General features: G+C 40.5%; 1 protein-coding gene and 1 pseudogene across 1 annotated transcript in view; one reads left to right on the top strand and one right to left on the bottom strand.

The window, feature by feature from the left end:
- Positions 1-2,963: 2,963 nt before the first annotated feature.
- Positions 2,964-23,810, top strand: part of GRIN3A (glutamate ionotropic receptor NMDA type subunit 3A) — a 157,749-nt gene continuing 136,902 nt past the window's right edge. Inside the window, exon 1 of the mRNA XM_090274511.1 lies at positions 2,964-3,662. Coding sequence (XP_090130637.1) covers positions 2,964-3,662 — 699 coding nt within the window. The remainder of the gene's footprint in view (positions 3,663-23,810) is intronic.
- Positions 23,109-23,508, bottom strand: LOC150013479 (intraflagellar transport protein 20 homolog pseudogene; annotated as a pseudogene).

Below are 23,810 nucleotides of genomic sequence, written 5' to 3'. Positions count from 1 at the left end.
AGGCGAGGGGGAAAGGCACAGCATGCTCCAGAGAGAATGTGCCTAAGGAAAGAAGGGGGTAGGGAAAGAGACGGGCATGAGAGAGAGAGAGGGAGAGACAAACAGAAGAACGAACTGGATCCTTTGTCTTAAGGGATTTCATTTGTTTTCCAAAGGCAGGGATTTTAGGGAAGGTCTCAGGGGAGGATCTCAATTGAATATTTAAAAGCTTTCCAGGTGTGTTTGTCCTTACAGGGTCCTGGTCTCTAATGATTGGTTGACACTAGCACAGGGAATCATTAGTAATTGCAGCTGGGCCTGATGTTAACCATGGTGTCATGGCTGACATCAGGTTTTGCCACTTTTCTGATCCTGGAGCTGAAACATGACTGAGGCCTAGATGCTGTATCTAGTTTGACCAAAACTCTATCTCTGTTTTATCTGGTTTCCAAAGGCAGAGATTTTCAACAGACTGCAGGCATCATTCTTAAGATTATTTGATGCTGCGGGCCAAAACCTCATTATCCTGAGGGCTTAATGCTTAAGAGAGTGGTTATTCAGGGGCTTCTATTCACCTGCCCCCTTGCCCCTCCTCTAAGGGGGTCTACCACATCACTAGTGACATGCCAGGGAGAGGAAAGGTCAGAGAAGTGTCCAAACTGCATGACCAGCGATATGAAAGGTGAGGGGGTCTAAACCACATAACCAGAGATTTGCTAGGGGAGGAAAGGTCAACCTGGGGGCGAGGTCCCTCCCTACAATAGTTGTCTTCCCAGTTTTGTCTTGGGTAGGCACCCCGAGCTTTCTGCAATGGTGACCTTCTGTCCCCAGCCTATTGTTCCTATTCTGCTCATGTCTAACTACCTTCTGTATCAGACCTATCTGTTCTTCACCACCACCTACTTTCTTGGGAACCTCATTTGAATGTATACGTAATGCCAAAAACTTAAGAGAACCACTCTTGGACTTGGTCACAAGCTGGAATGTGATACTCTTCAATGCACACAAACTCCTACACAGACAAATATACCTCTTTACTACACAATTCATGGAGTCCCACTTTCTGCAATATAAGGACAAGGGAATTCTACATTCTTCCTACTCAGATCCCAATCAGCGGAATCCTCTGGAGCATCTTTGCATAGGATGCTCTCTAGGAAATCAGAAGGAAACTTTTCCCTTTTGGCTTAGCCTCTATTATGATTTTCACTTTTACCCCTTGGAAGCCTTTCTTTCTCCAGCACCCCAACCTTGCTATTTTGAATGTCAGGCAAGTTTTGCTCTGAGATGCCTTCAAACACGTCTGAGGAAAACGCATTCTCTTTGCAAACTTCTAGAGAATTTTATTTAGCTAAAGCCTCTTCCTCCCAAGGATTTAAAGTCTGATGGACTCTTTAGCTCACGAATCAAAAAGCTAACTGTATTTGCATGACAATTTAACAGATCCAAACCACAGGGGAAGGTCAGGTGAAATAAATTGCCAAGGTCATGGTTCTCTTGAAGTGGTGTTGAAATTCAGAATTGCTGATTCCCAGTGCTTGCTCTGTTCCTACTCTCCTGGTTATGTGGCATAAAATGTACTGTGTGTGTGAAAACCACAGACCTGTCCTTAAACTTCTCCTTTCCTTCTAATTCCAGATCATGTAAATCATGGAGGAAAAGATCACATCATAACCCACTGACCTCACTGTATTAGCATACAAATGAAAGAACTTACTAAAAACGATGATCTGGAGGACTCCTGGTCGAAACTAGGAAACGCTGTTGATTGTGCTTGAAACTCAAAGTATTTTGTGTCTCTTTAATTTCATGATCAAATGATTGCTTTGATTCACTGTTTTAATTCCGAGCGTCTAAAATCATAGGGATCCTTAAAAACCGCAGAGGCCCACGTGCTGGAGAGGAACTGGGGAGATTAAATGTGTGAACGATTCTTGCTTTAATACTCTTAACTCGAAACGCCTTTAAAACGACACAGGGGAAACGAAAGAAAGAAGTTCGTTAATATCACAGCCTCTTTGAGTTTATCCCGATGAACAACCGGATTGCAGATTCCTCGGGAGCAACTCCGAATTCAGAATTCTCCGCCGCTCGTAGTCCTCGCTCTCTGAGGTCGCAGGGCATGTCGCAAACTACTAGCCTTTGAAGGAAGAGGACTTTGCAGGCGCGCAGGAAGCGCGGCCGTGGAATCCCACCACCAGCGGGCGTTTAGCGCAGCCAAGCGACCGGCTGGTGCCAAGGCTCAGCAGCAGGGAGGCGCCGGCTGAGGCGGGGAGAACTTTGCGCTGCGAGCAGAACCACCCTTTGCTGTCCAGTCGCGTCGCTCCTGCGAGGAAGCAAGCGGCGGCGGCGACTGGGAGGAAAAGAGGACGAAAGGAAGAGAGGAGGAAGCGAGGGAAGAAGGAAAATGAAGCCAGCGCTGGGGGAGCCCGCGGAGAGGTGGCCCGCCGTGGAGCAAGGCGGATTTGGCTTCTTTTCCGTACCCCGGGCGTGAACGCCTTCTCCTGCGCGACCCCAGGGAAATAAGTGGGTCTCGCCCGGGTGGAAAAGGAAGAGAAAAGAATCCAAGTGAGCGCGTTGCCTCCCCGGTCATCGCTCTCCCCTAGGACTCCGGAGACTTGTCAGCCCAGACTCCCCACGGGGCCAGACGCAGTGCCCTCCCAGCCCTGCAGATGGGGCAGGTAGGGAGCCGGCGCCCGAGCCTCGGGTGAGCGGCACCGGCCCGCCAGTCTGCCCGGCTCCGCTCAGGGACCGGGCGGGAAAAGGATGCGAGGCGCACGGACCCGGGAACGGGGTCTGAGACTGCCCAGGGCGCGCTAGGCTGCCACTTGGATGGCCCCGAGACCCCTCCAGCTCCTGGGTCCTCTTCCCCGCGCCCAGTGAGCTGTGCGCTGGACCTGGGGGCGGAGACCTCAGGCGGCGGCTGCAGGGTGGGGCGAGCCGGGCGCAGGAGGGGGCGCGCTTTCTCCCTGCGGGTCTCAGTAATGAGGAGACTGAGTTTGTGGTGGCTGCTGAGCAGGGTCTGTCTGCTGCTACCGCCGCCCTGCGCGCTGGTGCTGGCCGGGGTGCCCGGCTCTTCGTCGCACCCGCAGCCCTGCCAGATCCTCAAGCGCATCGGGCACGCGGTTAGGGTCGGTGCCGTGCACTTGCAGCCCTGGACCACGGCCCCCCGCACGGCCAGCCGCGCTCCGGACAGCAGTCGGGCAGGCGCCCAACGGGATGAGCCCGAGTCAGAGACTTGGCGGCCCCCGGCTTCCTGGCCCGGCGCACGCTGGTTGGGGAGCGCCTTGCATGGCCGGGGGCTGCCGGGTGCCCGGAAGCCTGGGGAGGTCGCCAGGACCGAGACCCTGTGGCCGCGGGACGCCCTCCTCTTCGCAGTGGACAACCTGAACCGCGTGGAAGGGCTGCTGCCCTACAACCTGTCCTTAGAAGTAGTGATGGCCATCGAGGCGGGCCTGGGCGATCTGCCTCTCTTGCCCTTCTCTTCCCCTAGCTCGCCGTGGAGCAGTGACCCTTTCTCCTTTCTGCAGAGCGTTTGCCACACCGTGGTGGTACAAGGGGTATCAGCGCTGCTCGCCTTCCCCCAGAGCCGGGGAGAAATGATGGAGCTCGACTTGGTCAGCTCCGTCCTGCACATCCCTGTGATCAGCATCGTGCGCCGCGAGTTTCCGCGGGAGAGTCAGGTGAGAGGACGCCGGTGTGCGAAGCGGAGACTGGCGCCGCTGGGGCTGACACCGCGGCGGAGGTTGGGCGGTCGGGGATGAGGGGAGGCACGGGCGAAGTCTGGAGGGACTTTGGGATTTACAACTTGGATCCTGTTTAAGGTTTGGACCATATCCGTAGGTGGTAGGTAGAAGTAAAAACAGTTTAAGCGCTAATGGGAATAACATGAGATACAGGGGTAGCAGGTAGAAGGAAGGAAGGAAGGAAGGAAGGAAGGAAGGAAGGAAGGACAAAATTTCATGTTTTGACCAACTTGGAGAAACCTAGTGGATGCCGATCAGAAGCAGACGTCTTTGAGTTCAAGATTTTGGAGAGCGATGGGGTTCTAATGACTGACGCGGGGGGTGGGAATGGAGGCTCCCTGACCGCGAGAGTTTCACTCCCTAGAGGAACTCTGAGAGCAGGTGGCCAGAGAACAGCATCTGCTCTCTGACTTCTTTCGAAGATGTGCCTGAGCCGTAGGCGGTGGTGTAAGGAAGGAAGCACATCCCTCTGAATTCCTTTGAGTAAATAAGAAATCTGTAACTAGTACAGAAGCAATAGGTGAAGAACAGTGGCTAATTAGTCTTCATTTTAAAAAATACGTGATCGCGTGAAAATGGGTGGGATGAGTCATTTGGGATTATTTATTTGTGACTACCTTCTTTTTTATATGACGTGGGCTCAAACTGGCTGAATGCAGTGGCTCTGTTCAGCCCATTTCTGCTCCAATTATTTAGAAATAAAGCAAGAAAAATCTAATGATTCAGTTTCCTATGGGTAGAAAATCAATTTTATTTTCAATAAAATAAGCTATTTGTGAACTTAATTGTTGACAGTAATGATGAAATAAATATTTAAGGAGAGGGCGGGGCCCTTTAAACAATAGATGTTTTCTGCATTTTGTGCATTATTTTTATCAAAATATCAAGGTTCATTAAGCCTTTCACAAAGTACAATGAAACAAGTAGGTAATTGGTATTGGTCCCATTTTACAGACTGAAAAACTAAGGAAAGTCCTGGGGTTTGATCAGCATTGGTCAGTGTACTAGTAAGAGTCCAGAGACAGAAGACTTTCTAACTCTACCCCTTTCACTAGGAAAAAAAATTTCTTATCTCTCTTCTTTCAAAAAAAAATATATATATGAAAATTAGTAAGGGCAAATACCAAAACTTTGCTAGAATCCATGCATAAAATGTCAAGAGGGTACTAAAGACTTATTTCTCTAGAAAAATGAATCTTCCATTTTTAATCTTAGGAAGGGCAGACACAAGCTACTTTCAGCAGTCGCCCAGAAGATCCCTATTTAATGCTGAACTATAGAGATTTGATCTGCAGACTGCAGGCTAATTAACTTTTGTCTAAAATATTTCCGTCACCTGAATCTGAATGACTGTAGACAGCAGATGGGAAGGCACGGAAAACACAGGTGCACAATGCTGCCAATGGCCAAAGTGTTATCAACATGAAACTGCATCTGTAGGGCGCATCATTATTAATATATATGCAGAATCAGACCTAATGAAATGCACGCGTCAGCACCACTTGCTTCTCTTCATCGCTTCTTTGTTATCTAATATTTCATAAGTTGGCAATAGTGTTCACAGTCTCCAGACTCCTCTTCATTTGTAGATTGTTTGGCATGAGTCCTAAATAGCAAGAATTTTCCCCCAAATTAGCATTCCTTCATTAGAAGGAAAATTGTCTGTTCCCTGATGGATTTGTGTAGTATATGACACATTACAAGGGGACCGGAGCAAATGGTGAGACAGCATCTAGCATCAGACTTCAAAGCTTTAGGACCCCTAGACAAACAAAGTCCTCTAGGGACAATTTTTATAAGCAGACAATAAAACAGGTACTCTGCCAAGCACATTTACTTCTCTATTTCAATTCAGAAAGTTACTTTAAATCACTGTTGTCACTGTTATTTTCGTGGCACACATCTTGAAATGGAGAGATTATATTAACTCAGATCTAGTTTGCCCAACTGAGGACATTTTCTTTCATTTGTCTTCATATTTTAAATTCAGAGATATCTAACTTGCCTTATTTAATATATCATTTAAATGTCATTCTATAGTGTCATATATTAAGAATGCCCATCTCAATGCCAAGTCACTGTAATATATAACTTTAGGGTTATGACTATAATCTGCTTTCAGCAAAAATAACTGATCTTGCTTCTCAAAAATGGACCTTTCTCTAATACATTGATGTGATTTTAAAAAATACTTATCTGTATATAAAAGAATGTTGAAGTCATTTTATACATTCAGTAAAGTTGACTTTATTTAGCCACTGTCCTCTTTAGAGTCTACCTCCCAGTGACCCAGGTTGTTGGTTGTGCCAGGGCCCGAGGAAAGGATTCTTGAAGAAAGTGGACTTGTCCATGCAGCCAAGGAAAATAAAATTGTGTCTCTTATTCAGATAAATCAAAATTGCTTTCAGAGAAGGAGCAGCAACAGTGTTTTCTCTCCCATTTGAGCTGCTGATTTCTCTCATATGAAGCCTTTAATTAATAAATAATGGTGTCTGTGGATGGAAAGAAAAACCACTGATAGATAAACCCCCAAGAAAAGCATAGTAATTTTATTTTAATATACTATTTATTCAGAACATAAACACAGATAGACCATCAGCTTGGAAGGAATCAGCTTCCTTCAAGCAGGGAAATCCATTAAAAGTAAAATAGTTAACTACCCACTTTTGGAAACTATATGTGTATTTTCACAACATAATGAAAGCTTAAAACACCATTACACATAGGTTAGGGTCAAAGCGTGTTTCCATCCAAAAAAATTCTCACTTTACTACCACACTCAAAACTCTACTTGAGGCTAACTTAGGTTATTAGTTCTATATTATCTTCGCATGACCTTCAAATAATGATGTTGACTATGGATTCAGTTATATTTACATATAAGTTACATTAAGTTTCTGTACTTGTTCTTTCTTTCTCTTCCCTCCCCATAGTATTTTTTTCTTGTAGGGATTTTGTATAGTCTCTCCAAAGATAACTCCTTAAAATTTACCTACTGAGGTAGTGACAGATACACATTTCTTTCTAAAATGTATGTCTCCTCTTAATTCCATATTGGTTTCATTAGGTAAAGTTAATGGAGTAATATAATTGGCTTAGATCCAAACTCATGCAATTAAAAAGTGACTACACTACTATTTTCAACTCTTGTTGGATGTACCTTCCACAATTTGTCTGTCTCATGAGCCATATATTCTAACTAATTAATACGTGTTTATTCCCACAGAAATACAAGTGCTTTAGATGGTCCATATACAAACCACCATGATATGTGTCCATATATATGTAAAACATATACATCCACATGCCCAGGATGAAAAGACCCTACACAAATCTACTAATCATTTTGTTAGCCTAGTAAAAGGAGAGGTGACTTTTTTCTACATTTTCATATTCCAATTTTATTAATAAATGGTTACTTTTATACTAAAAACATTTAATGTAGCACATTCTACTGGTTTACAAAGGAAAAAAAAGCACTGCATTTGACCTAGAAAATGAGGCTGATGATTATTACAAGCAGCAGTTACCCAAGTCACAGTGTTGCAGTTTTAAAACATCATCTTACTGAAGTCAGCATTAGAAAAACATACACTGATGTCACACACACACACAAAAAAAACCAGGAGTAGGACTTGTCTGCCCAGCTATCGCTTGTTTACCAACAAGCATCTATTGGACTCTTAGTATGTCCAAAGCATTACTGAAGGCTTTGGGAATGAATCCAGCCATAAAGGAAACACAGAAGTCTTCCCATTGTTTTTCTTTTTTAAAAAAAGGCAAGCCAAGTAACCATTTTCAGGGACTTAAAAGAGTGCTTTCCTTGAAAAGGAAAGGAAAACAAAAAACAATAAACAGCAAGCCAAATTGTTAAGCCCCAATCAGGAAACCAGAACTCAATAACTAACCTAATTACAGTTTCAGCCTCTCCCAGCAATGGAATTTTAATCCAATCAGTCTGGAATTTCCTGATCAATGCTAGTGAGGTGATCTGCCTGATAAGACCCTGGGTGTTCCCCTAAGAGGTGTCCTTGCCTGAAATCCAGTCCTTTAACTTCGCAGTCCCACCCTTTTTCTGCCTATAAAACCTTTCACTCTGTACACGTCATCTGAGCCCCCTTCCAGCTGTTAGATGGGGAGAGCAGTTTAATAAAGCCAATTAGGTGTTCAGATTTACTTGGCTGAGTTCTGTCTTTTAACACCATGCCTCTTACCATTCTGGTCGGGGAAGACAGTGAACCGTTGGTCGGTTACAAGGAAATAGCAGTGCTCAGGATAGAGGTGTAAGGTCAGCCTTCGTTTGTTCATTCATTCATCTAAACTGTTTTGGAGCATCTCTGATGTGCCTATTTGCTGGATACAGGGGACATAACCGAACAAAGTCCAGTCCCGACACCCACAGCTTCCAGGCTGGTGGGGAAGAGAATGGAGTAGGTGCTGTGATGGGCAGCACATGCGGAGGTCTCTAACAGCTTCAGGAGGGCCTAAAAAGGATATTCTCGAGCAAATTAATTTCTGCGAGCCTCTCTGGTAAACATAATAAAATTATTGTGAGGATTAAACATGGCAGTACACAGGATACTGCAGACTGCATAGTAGTAGTACATTGAGCACACAGTAGTTTTTAAAAAATCTGAATCTACTTGAATATTCTGCAATGCAGTATAGCAAGTGTCAGTTAAATCAACAAACAGAAGAGCAAAGAACTGGTAATATCTGTATAGCTCATCCAAGTTTACAAAGGCCTGTCAAGTATATTCATTCATCTGATTCATGCAAATCCCCAGGTGGGTGGGTATACCGGAAAACACTGCCTCTTTAACTGGGCCTTATCCTAGCCAGGATAACCCTGGCTGGTTTGGCTCAGTGGATTGAGCGTCGGCCTGCGAGCTAAGTGTCGCTGGTTCGATCTTCCAGTCAGGGCACATCAGAGAAGGAAAACTCTGACTCCAAAAAAACCTCCGCTGCCTTGCGGCATACCTCTTCAGGGGAAAGGCTAAGGGAGTAAACCCCGACAGAAAATCCGGAGCCGGAGTCCCTAAGGCGGTTTGACGTTGTAGTCAACACCGGCAACTCCTGCGGCGCACCTGAAGCCAAGCTGTATTGACTCCGTCTTTCCCTTGGACCCTTCAGCTGCGAAGAGAGGGGGGGGTCTGCTGCATGGGCAACAGCAGACCCTCCATATCACCCTGCCCAGGCTCTGTAGCTTCAGCTTCACTGGAGAGGACACTCCAGCGTCATTGCAAGATGTCGATTCAACACGGGAGGAGACAGATACCGTGTCACTCCCGAGTTGGACTGCACAGCCATTCTCGGCGGTGCAGATAGGCTCTTAAGAAGCTACACCATCGTCTCTCGAGACGGACGGCTGCCGCCGCCGTAGATGGTCCATTTTCTTTGATGATACATGGCTAAGTACTGAAGCCTCTTTATTAGAATTTGGCTAGCACAGCACCACTTTTGTATGGTGCAGAGGTGGGGGGCAGAACAATGATACCACTACATAACTTCAGTGCCTCATGAGGGAATAAGTAAAGGACATTTATTTTTTAAACATCTGTTCTCAATTGTGTTGGCTTTCCTTCACTTGCTCCATGCTAAGCCCTGTTCTCTAGCTGGAGGAAATGTAACTCTGCAATTCATGATGAATGGCTGATAGTAGAACCTAATTATTGCTGACTTGAAGATAAACGATTTCAAATTAAGTGTCAAGTGATGCAAAACTTTTCTTAGCCATGATCTTTTTACAGGTTCCTCTTAAAGAACTGAGACCTGGGATTAATTTGGAAGCTTTTATTGTTTGGGAATTTTTCTTTACAATATTAATTTATTTTTTTCTAGATAAAAAAGAGGAGACTAGCAGATACTATTCATTAGGCAATTAATCTGTCTCATCCACTTTTCTTTGTGTCTCCCACAGTGTAGTCACCTTATTCTCTACCTACTCCATTTTTTTTCTCTTTAAAAAAAAAGTAAGTGGATTCACACACAAACACACGCACACACACACACACACAAAATAAGGAGAGAAAAAAAGAACTGAGTTCTTAAGTAGCTTGCGTACTTGCTTAGGAAAGGAAGGCATGCCATAAAAGCTTCAATACAGTAATACGATGCCCAGGGTTTTTGAGAAACGTTGGTCTCTCACATTGATCATAAGTTTCTACCATACACACACTCATAGGAGAGCATTCATGAGATTATGGCCACACCGTCTAACCTCTCTCTCCACCCCCAGGCCACCTGATGCACCACTAAGCACAACTGTTTGGCTCATCTGACATTATTTTCACAGCATGTCTTTCTTCATGAAGAAAGCAGTCTGTTGGTTCACACTGGCACAAGGTCCTTATCTCAACACAGAGAGAACAGTTTGCAAAGCAGCTCCTTAGGTTATCATTGCCCTAGACAATTACATGGGGCTTCTCATAGCAAGGTACTGTTTATTTTAGTGGCACAAATAAATGTAGAGATGGGAATCTCATTGCCTTTTCTCCTGTCCACTCTAGCTGTGCCCACTGACACACACAGAAGAGTAGAGGAACTGTATGGCATCAGAAATGGGATGCCACCTCTGTTAAACTAGGCAAGAAGGAAGAACATCTCAGCATCTGCCACGTTACTTTTTGAGAGGATACACAAATAACAAACTAATGGAAATTATTTAAGCCACTCATTTGTGTTTCTCAGAACTTTTCCTTTATGGGGTGGTGGGCGAAGAGAGCAATGGGGAAAAGTGAGCTTGGAGCAAGCCAGCCATCTGCCACTTCCCACCTCTTCCCCCAAGCAAACACCCCAGCCAACTGCTCAGATTGCCTTCTGAATGTGTAAGATTCGTACACTTTCAGGAGAGACTGTGTTTGATCTTCTGCTTTGAGGGAGCAGGTGCCATCTTGGGCTGGTATTAACCCTGACACTGCAAGCCTAGTATCTGGTTGGCCAGGATGGTCTACATATGGAGATGAGCCTTCAAGGGTTTTCAAGTGGTAAAGAATGAAGCAGGGTGATGTCTTTTTGAGTCAGGCTGTAATATGCCTCAATTATTCATGCGAGACATAGTTATAGAAAACATTTCAATCATATATATATATATATATATATATATATATATGTAGCATTTATGCTTGTTAAGACTTCTTCACAAATGTGCTCCTATAACCCTCCTAGCAGTCCCCTGAGGCAAATAACAATGTATAGATGACACACAGCATACTGGAAAGAGCTATGCATTGTAGAAAGTGAGAAGTCAAGAAAAGACCAGTAGCTCCTTCTGAATTTAGTGTATTTGTCAGCCTACAATCCAAAACCAGACTGGGTCCATCACTGCCTTTGAATTATCCCAGGAAAAAGGCTAAGTAAGAGAGATCTACGTCCAGATTTGATTATTAAAAGAATGTTTCACATTAAATACCCAATAATGAGAATTTACTTAAATGAATTATGATATATCTTTACAATGGAATACTATTGATTCAAAATAAAAATATATTTATTAACACAGAAATAGAAAAAATTTTATGTAAAATATGACCTGCAAAATACAGGTTTTGGCAAAAGTAGGTTTACAGTTGTAAGTATGTGAACCAAAGAGGTTATTCTTATATTATTGTTTATTAATTATTATGTTATTTTCCATTTTAACAACTGTAAACCTACTTTTGCCCAACCCTGTATAAAGCTTAAGATTTTACTCATAAAAATGTTAACTGTTATTATAGCTAGATGGTAGAAGTCCACACTTTTCCCATCCATGCTTCTATTTTTCTAAAAATAAGTATATATTACCTACATAATTAAAAATAAGAGAAAAAAAAGATAAAGTTACCTTCACATTTCCTCACCAATGCTTTCAATATTAATTCTTCAGTATGAAAATATAGATTTCAGGAAAAAATATATTGTAGAATATGTCTAAATTTATCAAAGTTCTTTCATACACATTTCTATTTTTTTCATTTATCCTTACAATTACTTTGTGAGGTAAGCAGGACAAATAGTATTACTACCTTTATTTTGCAAATGAGACAATAATAGCATATTAATGAAAGAAATAGAAGGAAGAAGACAGGTTTTTGAGAAGCACAGACCTATGTTTGAATCTTAGCTCTACAACTTCCTAGACATACTTACCTTGGTAACATGCCTGCTATCCTTGCCTCAATTTCCTGATGCATAAAATGTATTGAATACGTATCTCATAAAGTTATAATGAGACATCATGTATGCAGAGTTCTAAGCAAAGTACCTTAGAGCATCATGTGTTCTTCTTATGATAATGATCATTCTTTTAGCACAAAGTGTAGATGTGTTGATATGGCATTAATAAAAAATAATTAGGATAAGAACTCAAGTATTCCAGATTGCTTGTCAAAGTACTTTTATATGCGTTTTCTGTATGTATATGATATTTAGGCTTAGCAGATCCAGTTTCAGTGGACCAGCCCAAAGAAAACAAATGAAATCTGCTGTTTTGAAACCCCACTTAAGTTAGAGTTTCAATCCACTGACAGTTAGGTGTGTGAAGAGTTAGCCAACAATGAAGTGACTTATGAGGTCATGTTTCAACTAGTTGCTTCTTCGTTTGGGTTCTGAATAATTAGATCTCTGGAGCAGTCACATCAAGAATAATGTTCTATTTCTATTAGCTGAAATGTACATGTCTTGCCTTTTCTACTACCCTAATTTCTCATTGGATCTTCCGAGGATCTAAACTTAAGAACAGTAGACTGGAAATGACAGTCTCACTTCATTAATAGATGTATTAATGTCTAGTCCTTAATAGCTCTTTAGAAAAATATTGGGTTGGAAAATATGGCTTGGGCTTCAGGTTTCTGTAGCATTTTCTAATTTTTTTAAAAAGCTTTATTTATTTATTTATTTTTAGAGAGAAGGGAAGTAGAGGAGAAGAACAGGGAGAGAAACATCAATGTGTGGCTGCCTCTTGTGCACCCCTAACCGGAACCTGGCCTGCAACCCAGGCATGTGCCCTCACTGGGAATCGAACCAGCAACCCTTTGGCTCCCAAGCTGACACTCAATCCTCTAATTCTAATTGTTGATACCTACCACCTTATATCTGGGCAAATAAAAAAAAAGAAAGTGGCGGCAAAAAAAAAAAAAGAAAGAAAGAAAAAGTAAGGATCATGGACCAGTGGTATGGGTGCTGGAAGAATAGGAGTTAGCTTACTTTCCTGTGGTAGGCTGGACAGTGGTCTCCCAGAGATCTTTATGTCCAAATCCCCAGAATCTGTGAATACGTTATCTTCTACAGTAAAAGGGACTTTGCAGCTATAATCACATTAAACATCATGAGAGAGGGAGGTTATCTTGGCACATCCAGGTGGGCCCAATGAAATCACAGGCTCCTTATAAAAATGATACAGGAAGTGTCTGAGGAGAAGTCATTGTGATGACACAATGATGAAATGAGAGAATCGGGGTGCTGCTTGTTGAAGATGCAAGAAGGGGCCATAGCCAAGGAATACGGGCAGCTACTAGAAACTAAAAGACAAGGAAATGTTTTATTTCCTCAGAGGCTCCATAAAGAAGGGAACCCTGCCAGCACCTTGACTTCAGCCCAGCGAAACTGATTTCAGACTTATGAATTCCAGTCATAAGTAATAAGAAGATAAATTTGTGTTGTTTTAGATCACTAAGTTTGTGGTCATTTGTTACAACCACAGAAAGACTGATACACTTTGTGACACAGTCTTATGTGTGGAGGAGGTGAAAGAGAGAAGGTGACCTGTCCTAGCTGACCCCAGAGAGGCTGATTCTGGTTCAGCTTATATGTTTTGCATCTGGACAGAAGAAAAAAAATATCAATAATAAGAGAGGTAGAGCTTGGATCTTTTAAGAAAGAGTGACCCCACCCACTTGTAACCATGGTTGATGGGGCTTCTTAGGAAAGAAGGGGGTTGTTAGAAAGGGCAGAGTCTAACCTGACATGGACTAAAGATTCAGAAGTATCCCCTCTTGCATACAGGCTTTATCTGTCCTAATGTAACTGACTTGTGGCATATGTTAGCTCACACTTTAAAGGACAATAGCCCTATAAAATACTAAGGCTTATAGGAAAATGATACCCATAAAGCAAACTCTGTGTTTTAATGAATGCTGACTGTATCAAAATTGTTTGATTCATACAACTTTGAGGGACTTGTTAAATGTGTATTGCTTTTATGATCATAAAAGTAATGCGTATGTATTACTACCCCACGGCATCACAGATTACCCTGAGCAACATTTTGATGCCTTTGTTCTCTCAAGGCTATTAATGGTTTAAAATTTTTAGAAACAGTTGGAGACAATTAAAGAAAGCCTTATCGTCATTCCAGCTGAGCATTGGCATCAAAGAATAGAGAGGAAAGCAAAATCTTTTCTAAAAATTTTTAAAGAAAACTCAGATTTGATATGGCTTTTTGAAGCCTGGGCACTCTGAGTTGATGGTATTTCTACATTAAAAGGTAGGGCTTTCCTTTGTATTTGCAATCTAGCTTTATACTGTCATTCCTCTGCAAAGGGACTGAGTCTGTACAGTTCCAAACATAGCTCTGTCTGGATCTTTCAGTGGCGTTCTTAGAAATGACTTAAAAACTGGTTGCCACTCCTGGTCCTTTCAGTCAAGGGGGGTCATGAGCTGAACTTTTAGTGTCAAGCACTTTGATGGCTGCACAACCTGTGTATAATCTATTTATGTTTTTATATTGAAAACCTCAACTCGAAGTTAAACAAAAATTGGGTTTATATCCTCTAGGTCAAATGTATAAAATTTTTATTTCCATAAGGTTAGATGCTTGTCTTTAACTTATAGAATCACAGTCTGGCTCAGTTACGGAATTTATTTGTTCAGTCCAACCAGAGGTATTTAAATAAGAATTTCATTAAACAAAGAATTTGCCTCTGTAGATGGTGAATTTAATAGGTACAGACAGAGAGCTGTTATTACGTTGGTGCTATAGATGGAATTAATTTGAATCACATCATACATTGTGTTATACACATAAGAAAATGCTTCATTGTATACCTAAAATGAATGATAAATCCGTATCTGAATTAATCCCGCGTGCCTTCTCCCGGTCTCAGGCACAAGAGAGCCATCTAGTGGTCCCTAAAGTACGGCTTTAAGTTGAAGCATCATAGGAATCTAACTACAGAAGACAGGCAAAGGAGTCCAGGCAACTTTTAGTCCTTTTCTTGGTCTTTTGACAGTGGATAAATCTTGGTTAATCCATCGAAGAAAAGACCGTCTGCCTTCTAAAAAGATCCAACAATATCTTTATTCTGCCACCATAGCTTAGAATTGAAGTTATAAACAAGTAAGATATCTTAAAGTGTGTATCTAGAGGGGTTGGGAGAAAATTGTGAATGACTTTTGCTGACTTTAGAAATGTAGTGTGGTTAATATTTTAGTAGCTGTATTTACAATTATCGGTTTCATAGAGCAATATGAAAAGATGCAGCCCTTTATTGTGTTCAGTATAACATTTTTTCTCTTATTTCTGATTATAAAAATTTTATGTTCTATGTAGACAATTCTGAAGATTAATAAAATGACAAAGAATAAAATAAAAGTCATCCATAAACCCAAAACCTAGAGACCTAGACATATATATGTGTTATAAAATTGGGACTGTGCTATGTTATGAATTTTTTAACATCCATATATTATAAACATCTACATTATTAATACTTTTCCATTGTTTTTAATAGTTAGGTAATTTGCCTTTGAATGGGTTGTTTTATAATTAGTTTAACTCCTATTGTTTGAATTAAGGATTTTCCCATAACAAAATCAATAACACTGATACTAATGGGACTTGGCCTGTAGTTTTGGGGAACTGTATAACACTCGCTGCTTGAGTTCTATGACACCATCATGGCTTTTTCTTTATTTTTGGCTCTTCATTGTGTTTTACTGATTGTACTTTTTGTCTCTGATCCCTCGTACTAAGAATAATCATAGTACTATGCTGTCCAACATGATAGCTACTAGCTTTCTATAAATACTTAAGTTTAAATTATTTTAAATAATATAAAATTTAAAAGTCAGTTTCTCAAGCACTCTAACCCCATTTCAGATGCTCATAGGCCGCACGTGGGTAGTGGCTACTGTGTCTGAGTGCAGATATACAAGATTTTCCATCTTCACAGAAAGTTCTCTTGGGCAGTTTTATTGCAGACTAAGGGCATGCAGTTTTAAGGAACAGAAACTCCACTGAGCTCAAAAACAAGGGGTTGTACTGAAAAACTACAATAAAATGAAAAGGAGTGGAATTGCATGAAGTACAGATGGGCTGTAGGACTGGAGAGTGTTAGAGCAGCTACTCTTTGTTTCTGACTTTGTTGCTAATCAAAGCATCTGACTATGATCCTTATTTTTCTTGGTGTACATTCTCCGGACATCTGCTTGGCTCAGCTCACATAGACTGTTTCTGTCTCCACCTCATGTTACAAGTCCTTCCTTAATCCAATCAGCAGTGGCCAGATTCCTGAGTTAAGTGCTCAATATAAACTTTAGAATAGAGCAGTAAATAAAATATCAAAACCTGTATCTCCAAGAACTTACATGGGGGAGGCAGATAATAAGGCATACAAACAAATAAATGTATAATATGGTATTATTAAATAGGAGTGGAACAGAGAAAAACAAAGCAGGGTAAAGGCTTGGAGAATGACTGTGGATAGTCAATAAACTTTGTCTGAAGAGGTGATTTTTGAGCAGAGAATGAAGTAAGGAGTGAACCATGCAAGTTTCTGAGGAAGAGCATTTTACAAGCAAAGAGAATAAAAGTGCAAAGTCCCAGAGATAGGAATGAGCATAGCAATAAGTATTTACTGAATAAATGAATAAATGAACTATCCCTAGCACTATTCATTTCAAGATTTGTTAGTGGGCACAATTTCAAAGAAGCAAATGTCAATAGCAAGGCAGTAGCACGACCTGTTACTCACATCCGGGTATTTCTCAAGGTTTAGATTCCTGGATTTGTTTCTTTATGTGTGGCAACACCAGAAATTTCAAACTGGAATTTCCAGTTATATCTCTCATTCTCACCTTAAGCTCAAAATATTTAAAGATATCCTAAGATGGTGCTCCTTCTCACCTATAACAAGATTTCTCATAACATCCTTGACTTCTCTCTTCTCTTCTTACCAGGCTCTGTTGCCTTCCTGAGTGTATTTCTCATAACCCCATCCTCTTTCTTATTGTCAAAAGACGCTAGTTCTTCTCACCAATACTCTTGAATAGCCTTTAAATATCTAGGTTTTTTTCACCCAAACCACTCTGCACACTGATGCTAGATAAATCTTCCTAAAGCAGAGCAGCTTTCACTTATTTATTCAGTTTTTTAATTCATTCAATGAACACAGATCAAGTATAATGTATCAGATTCTCCGGGTTTTGTGAGGATAGTTCAAAAAAGCATTCCATCGCAATTCAAGATTTGGTCATGCCTCCCCAGAAGCCAGAGAAACACAGGTTAATAATCAGCAAACTTACAGAACCTGGTCCTCAAGGCCTTCCACAAATACGTGCAAATAACTCGTTCCAATTTGTGGCATTCTGTTAAGATAGAGGTGCCCTAAAAGTATAAGATGTCTGGGAATAGAAATGATGTGTGTGGTATTTTTATTAATAAATGCAAACCATATTAGAAAGCATTTTTCTATTATATATCTATATAGAAAGACAGATACACGCCAAGTTGTAACGACCTACAGATGAATTAAGCTCCAATTCGGAATTGATGTTTCCACTGAAACAATGTTATCTGTGGCTAGTAATACCTCAGGCCAGGCCAGAAAGCCTGTCTGACCCATAATATAGCAGAAGTATGGTATTAATAGTTCTGTAGACTCTAAACACTCTCTGTAACTGGTTCTTTCTGCTTGAGACCAAGGGAATGTGGAGTGAGGAGGAAAACCAGAAGACCTTAATGACTTCAAGTTATAGCTCCAGGCTCATCTGTATAGCCTTGGAAAACTTCTTTGACCCCTAATTTCCTCTATGATACATTATAGTCATTAAAGAGGTATTCATTGAGTGCCTACTATGCTATTTTAAACAATTGATACAGGCCTCAATGACTTAATATATATAAAAACACATTGTAAATTCAAATTAGAACATAAAACAGATGAGAAGTATTTTTATTGAAACCTCTTTTTCTTCAGGAATAAATTCCCAGCTCCAATTTTGGAAGCCAGGGCATATCTTCCTTGGAGCTAATTTGGCAGGAAGAACCCTTGTTCTAGCCTCCTGCTTTGAACCAGAGTGGTCACACTGTAACTCCTGAAGGGTCAGTAGTAGCTGGAAAGTGAAGCCTAGAGAGCAGGGTTTCCCACTTCCCCCACAGATGCTAAATCCCCCCTACTCAGGTGCCTATCACAGAGGAAAGAAGGGAGTCTGAGGAGCTGCCAGGGTAGGGGAACCACAGCCAGGACACAGATTAGAATCAGAGAGACACTTTGGGAAACCAAATCTTAAAACTGAGATTGCCTGCTTCTATCCATAAAAGAGATTAGTTAAGATTTTTGAGACTGTATCTGTTTCTAAATAATACCTCATACCGGGTTGGGTTACTGGAAAATAACTAAATTCCATTGTAACCTCCTTTCCACGTCTGCCTTTTAACACTTGCTCAGCATCTCTATAAGGATTTAGCTGCAGCCCAGGCCAGGAGAAGTTTAGGATTTCCTTCCTGCAAAGGGGCACTAAGGAAGATCAGGAATAAACCAACAGGATTAGCCATGGCCACACCTCCTCCGCCACCCACTTCTTCAGTACTTCAGTGACCTGCTATCTGACTTCTCTGCCTCCATTCTTGGCTTTACGTGATGTCCTCCAAGCTGCTGTGAGAAGGAAAACCAGCTCAGTCCCCTGCTTGCACCCTTTCACTGCTCCCTCAGCACCACGCATTGTCTCCCAGACTTCAGGCATCACATACCGCCTTCACAGTGTCTGCTATATCTCTGCATCATCTATTGCTATTAATTTTTAAAATTAACGTACTGTTTTACTTCAATAAATTTATTTATTTTTAATCCTTCCATTGTGACATTAATGGAAAACCCTTGCCAGAAATAGAAGTTAACTGTAAAAAATAAGTACACAATGAAATCAAAACAATTTTAGCTAGGTAACCTTCCTTTCCTGAGCCCTTTTTTAATGAGAAAATTTCTAGGTGTTAAAGAAGTATTAAAGACAAACTGAGGTTTTGTCCTAGATTTAGCAGAAGGATTAAGTGCTAATTGGAAAGGGATTAACATTCTCACTTTGTGATTCAATGTGATTTAATGGCAGGTCCCTGAACAACCTAAATTCTCCCATGAACCACCTATACTGTGGCAAACTCTAACCCACAGGATGAATTCTAAGCAGCATTCAAGACCTTTCATTACCTGAACCTTGCCTGACTCTCATTTCTTCTAGATCCTCATCCTCACCCTTAGTACTCTGCTCAGCAATGCCTGAGTGTACAATGCTTCTCCAAGCCTCGGCGCATGCTATTCTCACTGCTTAGAACGTCCTTTGCCCTGTGTCTGCCTGAAACTCCTATGAACCCCTGCCTTTGCTCATATATCACCTGGGCACAGTTCACTGCCCACCGTCTTCCTACTTCTCCCTTTCCTTTCCATTTCACTTCTGTGTGACTTTTCTACCTGTACTTTTTTCTTTTCTAGATCTATGGCACAGTGGTATAATTATTTGTTAATATGTGACTCTCTTCTCCACTAAACAGAACCCTAAGTGTGAGGCTCATAAGTGATGCTCAGTGACTATTGATTAAATGCAATTAATGGCCCATTTCCATCCCTTCCAATGTAACAGAACCGAGTAACATCTGTGGAAACCCAACATCTGTCAAGGTGGGGTGATGTGAACCTAAGAAAATGTACTGCCTTATGAAAAACAGTCCTCATTCACCATGGTGGATAGAGTTCATGACCACCCGGAATTTACTATGTGATGTAGAACAGAGCTGGAAGAGAAAGGCCTTCAGGAAATTGATTTTGTAAGAAATGGAAACCTGTTTCTACTACCCTATTGAACTTTTCATGCGTCTTTCCTTGTCCCTCGATTGGTTTTCAATTTCCTGGAGACTACAAGTGGCAGAAAAGGAACATTGTTCTCATGTCTTTGAGTCATGGCTTTCCCTAATTCTCACCCCCTCCCCTTTTCAGCCAATTTTACTATATTTTGAAGCCAAAAATTCTTGACATGTGAAATTAAAAAGGGTCAGAGTTAATGAAATGGAAAGTTACTGGAAATAATCATCAATGAAAAAGAGAAAAAGCCTGGAATTGTATTTTATCATGTCATCACTTGTCAAACAAACTATCAAGAAATCAGACAAGAGTTCAGATCTGCTAAGAACACCCAGTTCTATTACTAGCTTCCCATTGTATTCACTGCCATTCTTTTGTCAAGTACAATTCCTTAGGCTTTCAGCTTCCTGGAGCAGTGATCTACTCTGTGCTAGTCACACCCAGATAACTTTTCAAAATATAGACTCCCAGACTTACCAAGTTAGAGTCCATAGAGCTGGAGCATAGAAATATACTTAAAAAACAACTCCACAGGTGATTGTGTCCACAGATGATTCAGAGTGTATTTGGGGACCACATCATCGTAAGAGTCTCCCCTAATGTGATTTTTAAATTACGATCAGGAACCACCAGAAACAAAATCGAATTAGGTAATTTTTTAAAGTGTTGATTTTTGGCCTCACTGAATTCCGCTAAACTATGCACTATTGCCTAATATATACATTAAGAAAAAACTCCTCAGGGGATTCGTATGTGTACAATATAGTTTGAGAAACAATGACCTGGGGCAGAGGTCTCAAATTCAGATGCCTTAAAGGAGAACAGAAAGGTAATGAAAATGTGAAAAACAGTCCCAAGTAATGCAGTAAGGAGTAATAAAAATTGCAGGTAACTGGGAAGTGCCTGACCTTTCTAAAGGAGGCAGGCAGTCAGCCACCCCTCATCTGCAACCAGCTCATGGGAACGTTGCCAGATATTCTAACTTTTCAAAAGAAGCCAGACTGTAGATGTTTTCGGTGTAAAAATTTTCTTAAATGTTGACAACAAACTCATTTTTTATTGAATTATAATAGATAAAACTAATACATTTAAAGTATACACATGGTGATTTGATACATGTATACAGTTGACCTTTAAATAACATGGGGGGGGGGTTATGGGTGCCAACACCCCTTGCAATCAGAAATTCACATATAAGTTTTGACTCCCCCAAAACGTAACTACTAACAGCCTACTGTTAACCAGAAGCCTTAATGATACCATAAATAGTCGACAACACATATTTTGTATGCTATATATATTATATACTGTATTCTTACAATAAAGTAAGCTAAGAAAAGAAAATATTACTAAGAAAATCATAAAGAAGAGATAATACATTTACAGTATCTATTTAAAAATTTGCATGTAAGTGGACCCCCCCAGTTCAAACTATGTTGTTTAAGGGTCAACTATACATAGTGAAAGGGTTCCCCCATCAACTTAATTCTGTGACTCACATTTAAAAAAATAATCTGCAAGCCCAGCAGAGCTGGATAGTTACCAGTTTGACATTTTGGGAATAGGAAATGTCAGTGCCTTTATTGTAGAGAAGTACTAACCAGAAGTGCCTCAATACCTCGCTAAATAATAGGAAGTGACATAGGCCTGTAGCCATAACAAGTACAGTGGCTTTAAGGTGCAGCTAGAAAGAGATAGAATACATACATATTGTAAAGGAGAGGTAACCAGGTTCATTGAAAGAGAGAAAACAAAAGGAAAAAAAAGGACACTAAAAGAAAATGAATGTAATCCATCTCAGGTATACTCATAAGTGAATCTTAGAAACCTTAGTAAAATAGAAATAATGAGATAATGATAGCTACTTACAGTCTTTTGAGGTATTAAGTAGAATGGTTTATATCAAATGGATTAGCAGCATCATGTGAAATATAGCAACTACTCAATTAAAAAACAATATGCTGGCTCCCTTATCTTCTGTTTTCTTAAGCCTCTGTTCCTTTACACTAAAATTCAACAGGCACTAAAAAAAAATGTCATGGCAAAAAAACTGACAAACTCCCTTGATATTTGTATGTGTGTGTGTGTTTTTTAAAGAAAATTGATGGCATTTCTATGATGAGATAATTAACAGGGTAGTGATGACAAAATGATTGAAGTGCCTCATAAGAAATGTTATTTAAAAACACAAAAATTGTCCTTGAATTTCATCACTGGATTTCTTTCCACTGTTGTGGGTTCAGTGATTCTAAATCCCATGCAAAGGAAGATGCTAAGCAAATGGTCTGGAGGATTGTTGTGGATAATTCTGAAAAAGCTAATAATATTCTGGTTAGGAAGTTTACCTACCTATGGCCCTCTATTATTTATTGACCTTTATAAAAAAATAATTTTATATTTTAAGAACAATATAATGATTATGTGAAAAAATTCATTTACATTTTTAAAGACTAATAATTTCACCACCTTAACATACATTCCAGTCCAGTCTTTGTCCCCTTGTGTACATGTTTTCTATCTGTGAGGTCAGTGTTTTCTGTTTTACTTGCCATACTAATCCAAAGGCCTATAACAGTCCTCCACACATAGTAGTCGCCATATATCTGTGTAGGGAATAAATGAAGGGACGTCTGAAATGATAAATGTACAATCAATTCTGTATTCTGCTTTGCTCACTTCTATTATGTCATGAATCTTACGTCACCACAAATTTCGAACAACTTGTGTTTCTCTGTTTTGTTGATTTATTTTTCTAATTGTAAAATCAGAAAAATCTGAAAACCTAGAAAAAAAATTTCTTAATCTCACTCCAGAAACGATCACTCTTAACTTGCTGAGATATTTCTCCTAGTATTTGTTACATAAAACTTATTCTTTAAATGTGGGGAGTTTTTATTCAGATTCTTTCATTTGATGTGACATTGCTAGTATTTTCCCATGTTATGGGAAACCCATTGTCACCATTATTCTATTTTATTATTTTTAAAAACAGTACTTTACTGCTTTTTCTTCCAAAGCTTTGTGAATTTACCAAAAAAGAAAAAAAATTAATATTTACAAAGTTTACAGACTGCTTAGTTCAGCCTAAGAATGCGAGATGTGAGAAGCTGGGCCCCTGTGGTCCCTGGGTGTTTGTTCCCAGATATGCACTGCCATCTGAAACCACTCCCCCAGACTTATTTTAAAGCCTTCAGGGATGCTGCATTCCAGACACACCATCTCACATGACATACTGGGTCATTAGTCAAAGTCACTGGAATGGTACAGAGGATTTTGGGAGGGGGGTATTTTTATTTACTTTGCCCTCCTGCTAGAAAATGAAATTTTCAGTTTATTTCTGAAAAATAAATTGCTCAATAAATTCATTTTGTTCTGCTTCTACTTTACACAGAGCTTCATATTCAGCCCAGTACTTTTCAAGCTGCATTTTCTTTTCTGTTATTAGTGTTGGGAATAGCTGCTCTTGTGCTTCTCTCTGCTTTGCTGTAGATCTGAGCAAGTTCCAAGCACCACTGACCTTCATCTTCTCATTTTTCTGCTTCTTTTGCAAGTTGGCCAACAAGCTCAATTTAACCACCAACTCGTTTCTGAAATTGGCCAGTTTTGTCCACAAAGTCCTCGCACTCTTCCCTGAGCTCTATGGTCTTCTGGGTGACCTCCGGGTCACACACCCAAAGCTTGTGCATCTCATCCAAGCGCAGCCCGGCTTCGCCCAGCGTGTCCCTGACCATAGCTGTTTCCCTTCTGATTCCCTGCTGACCCATGGCAGCCACACACTGCCTGTCACCATTATTTTGTTAGCTGTATATTATCTCAAGCTTTGGGATATACCTAGAATGTTGACATTTAAGTTCTTTTCACAGTTTCTTGTCATAAAATGTTTCACAATAAATGTTGATGTTTATAGACTCATTATCCACTTTGTAGATTATTTCTGGAAGGGGAAAATAAATGCTAGTTAATTGGAGTATTTCCAGGGGTCTATGTCATATAGGGTATATTTTCTACACCTTTATATATGTCAGCATGTCTT

Source organism: Furipterus horrens, unplaced genomic scaffold, assembly GCF_987537825.1.
Source record: "Furipterus horrens unplaced genomic scaffold, mFurHor1.1.pri manual_scaffold_4, whole genome shotgun sequence".
Lineage (NCBI taxonomy): Eukaryota > Metazoa > Chordata > Mammalia > Chiroptera > Furipteridae > Furipterus > Furipterus horrens.
The sequence above is the reverse complement of the archived record's forward strand: the minus strand, read 5'-3'. Positions and strand labels throughout refer to the sequence as shown.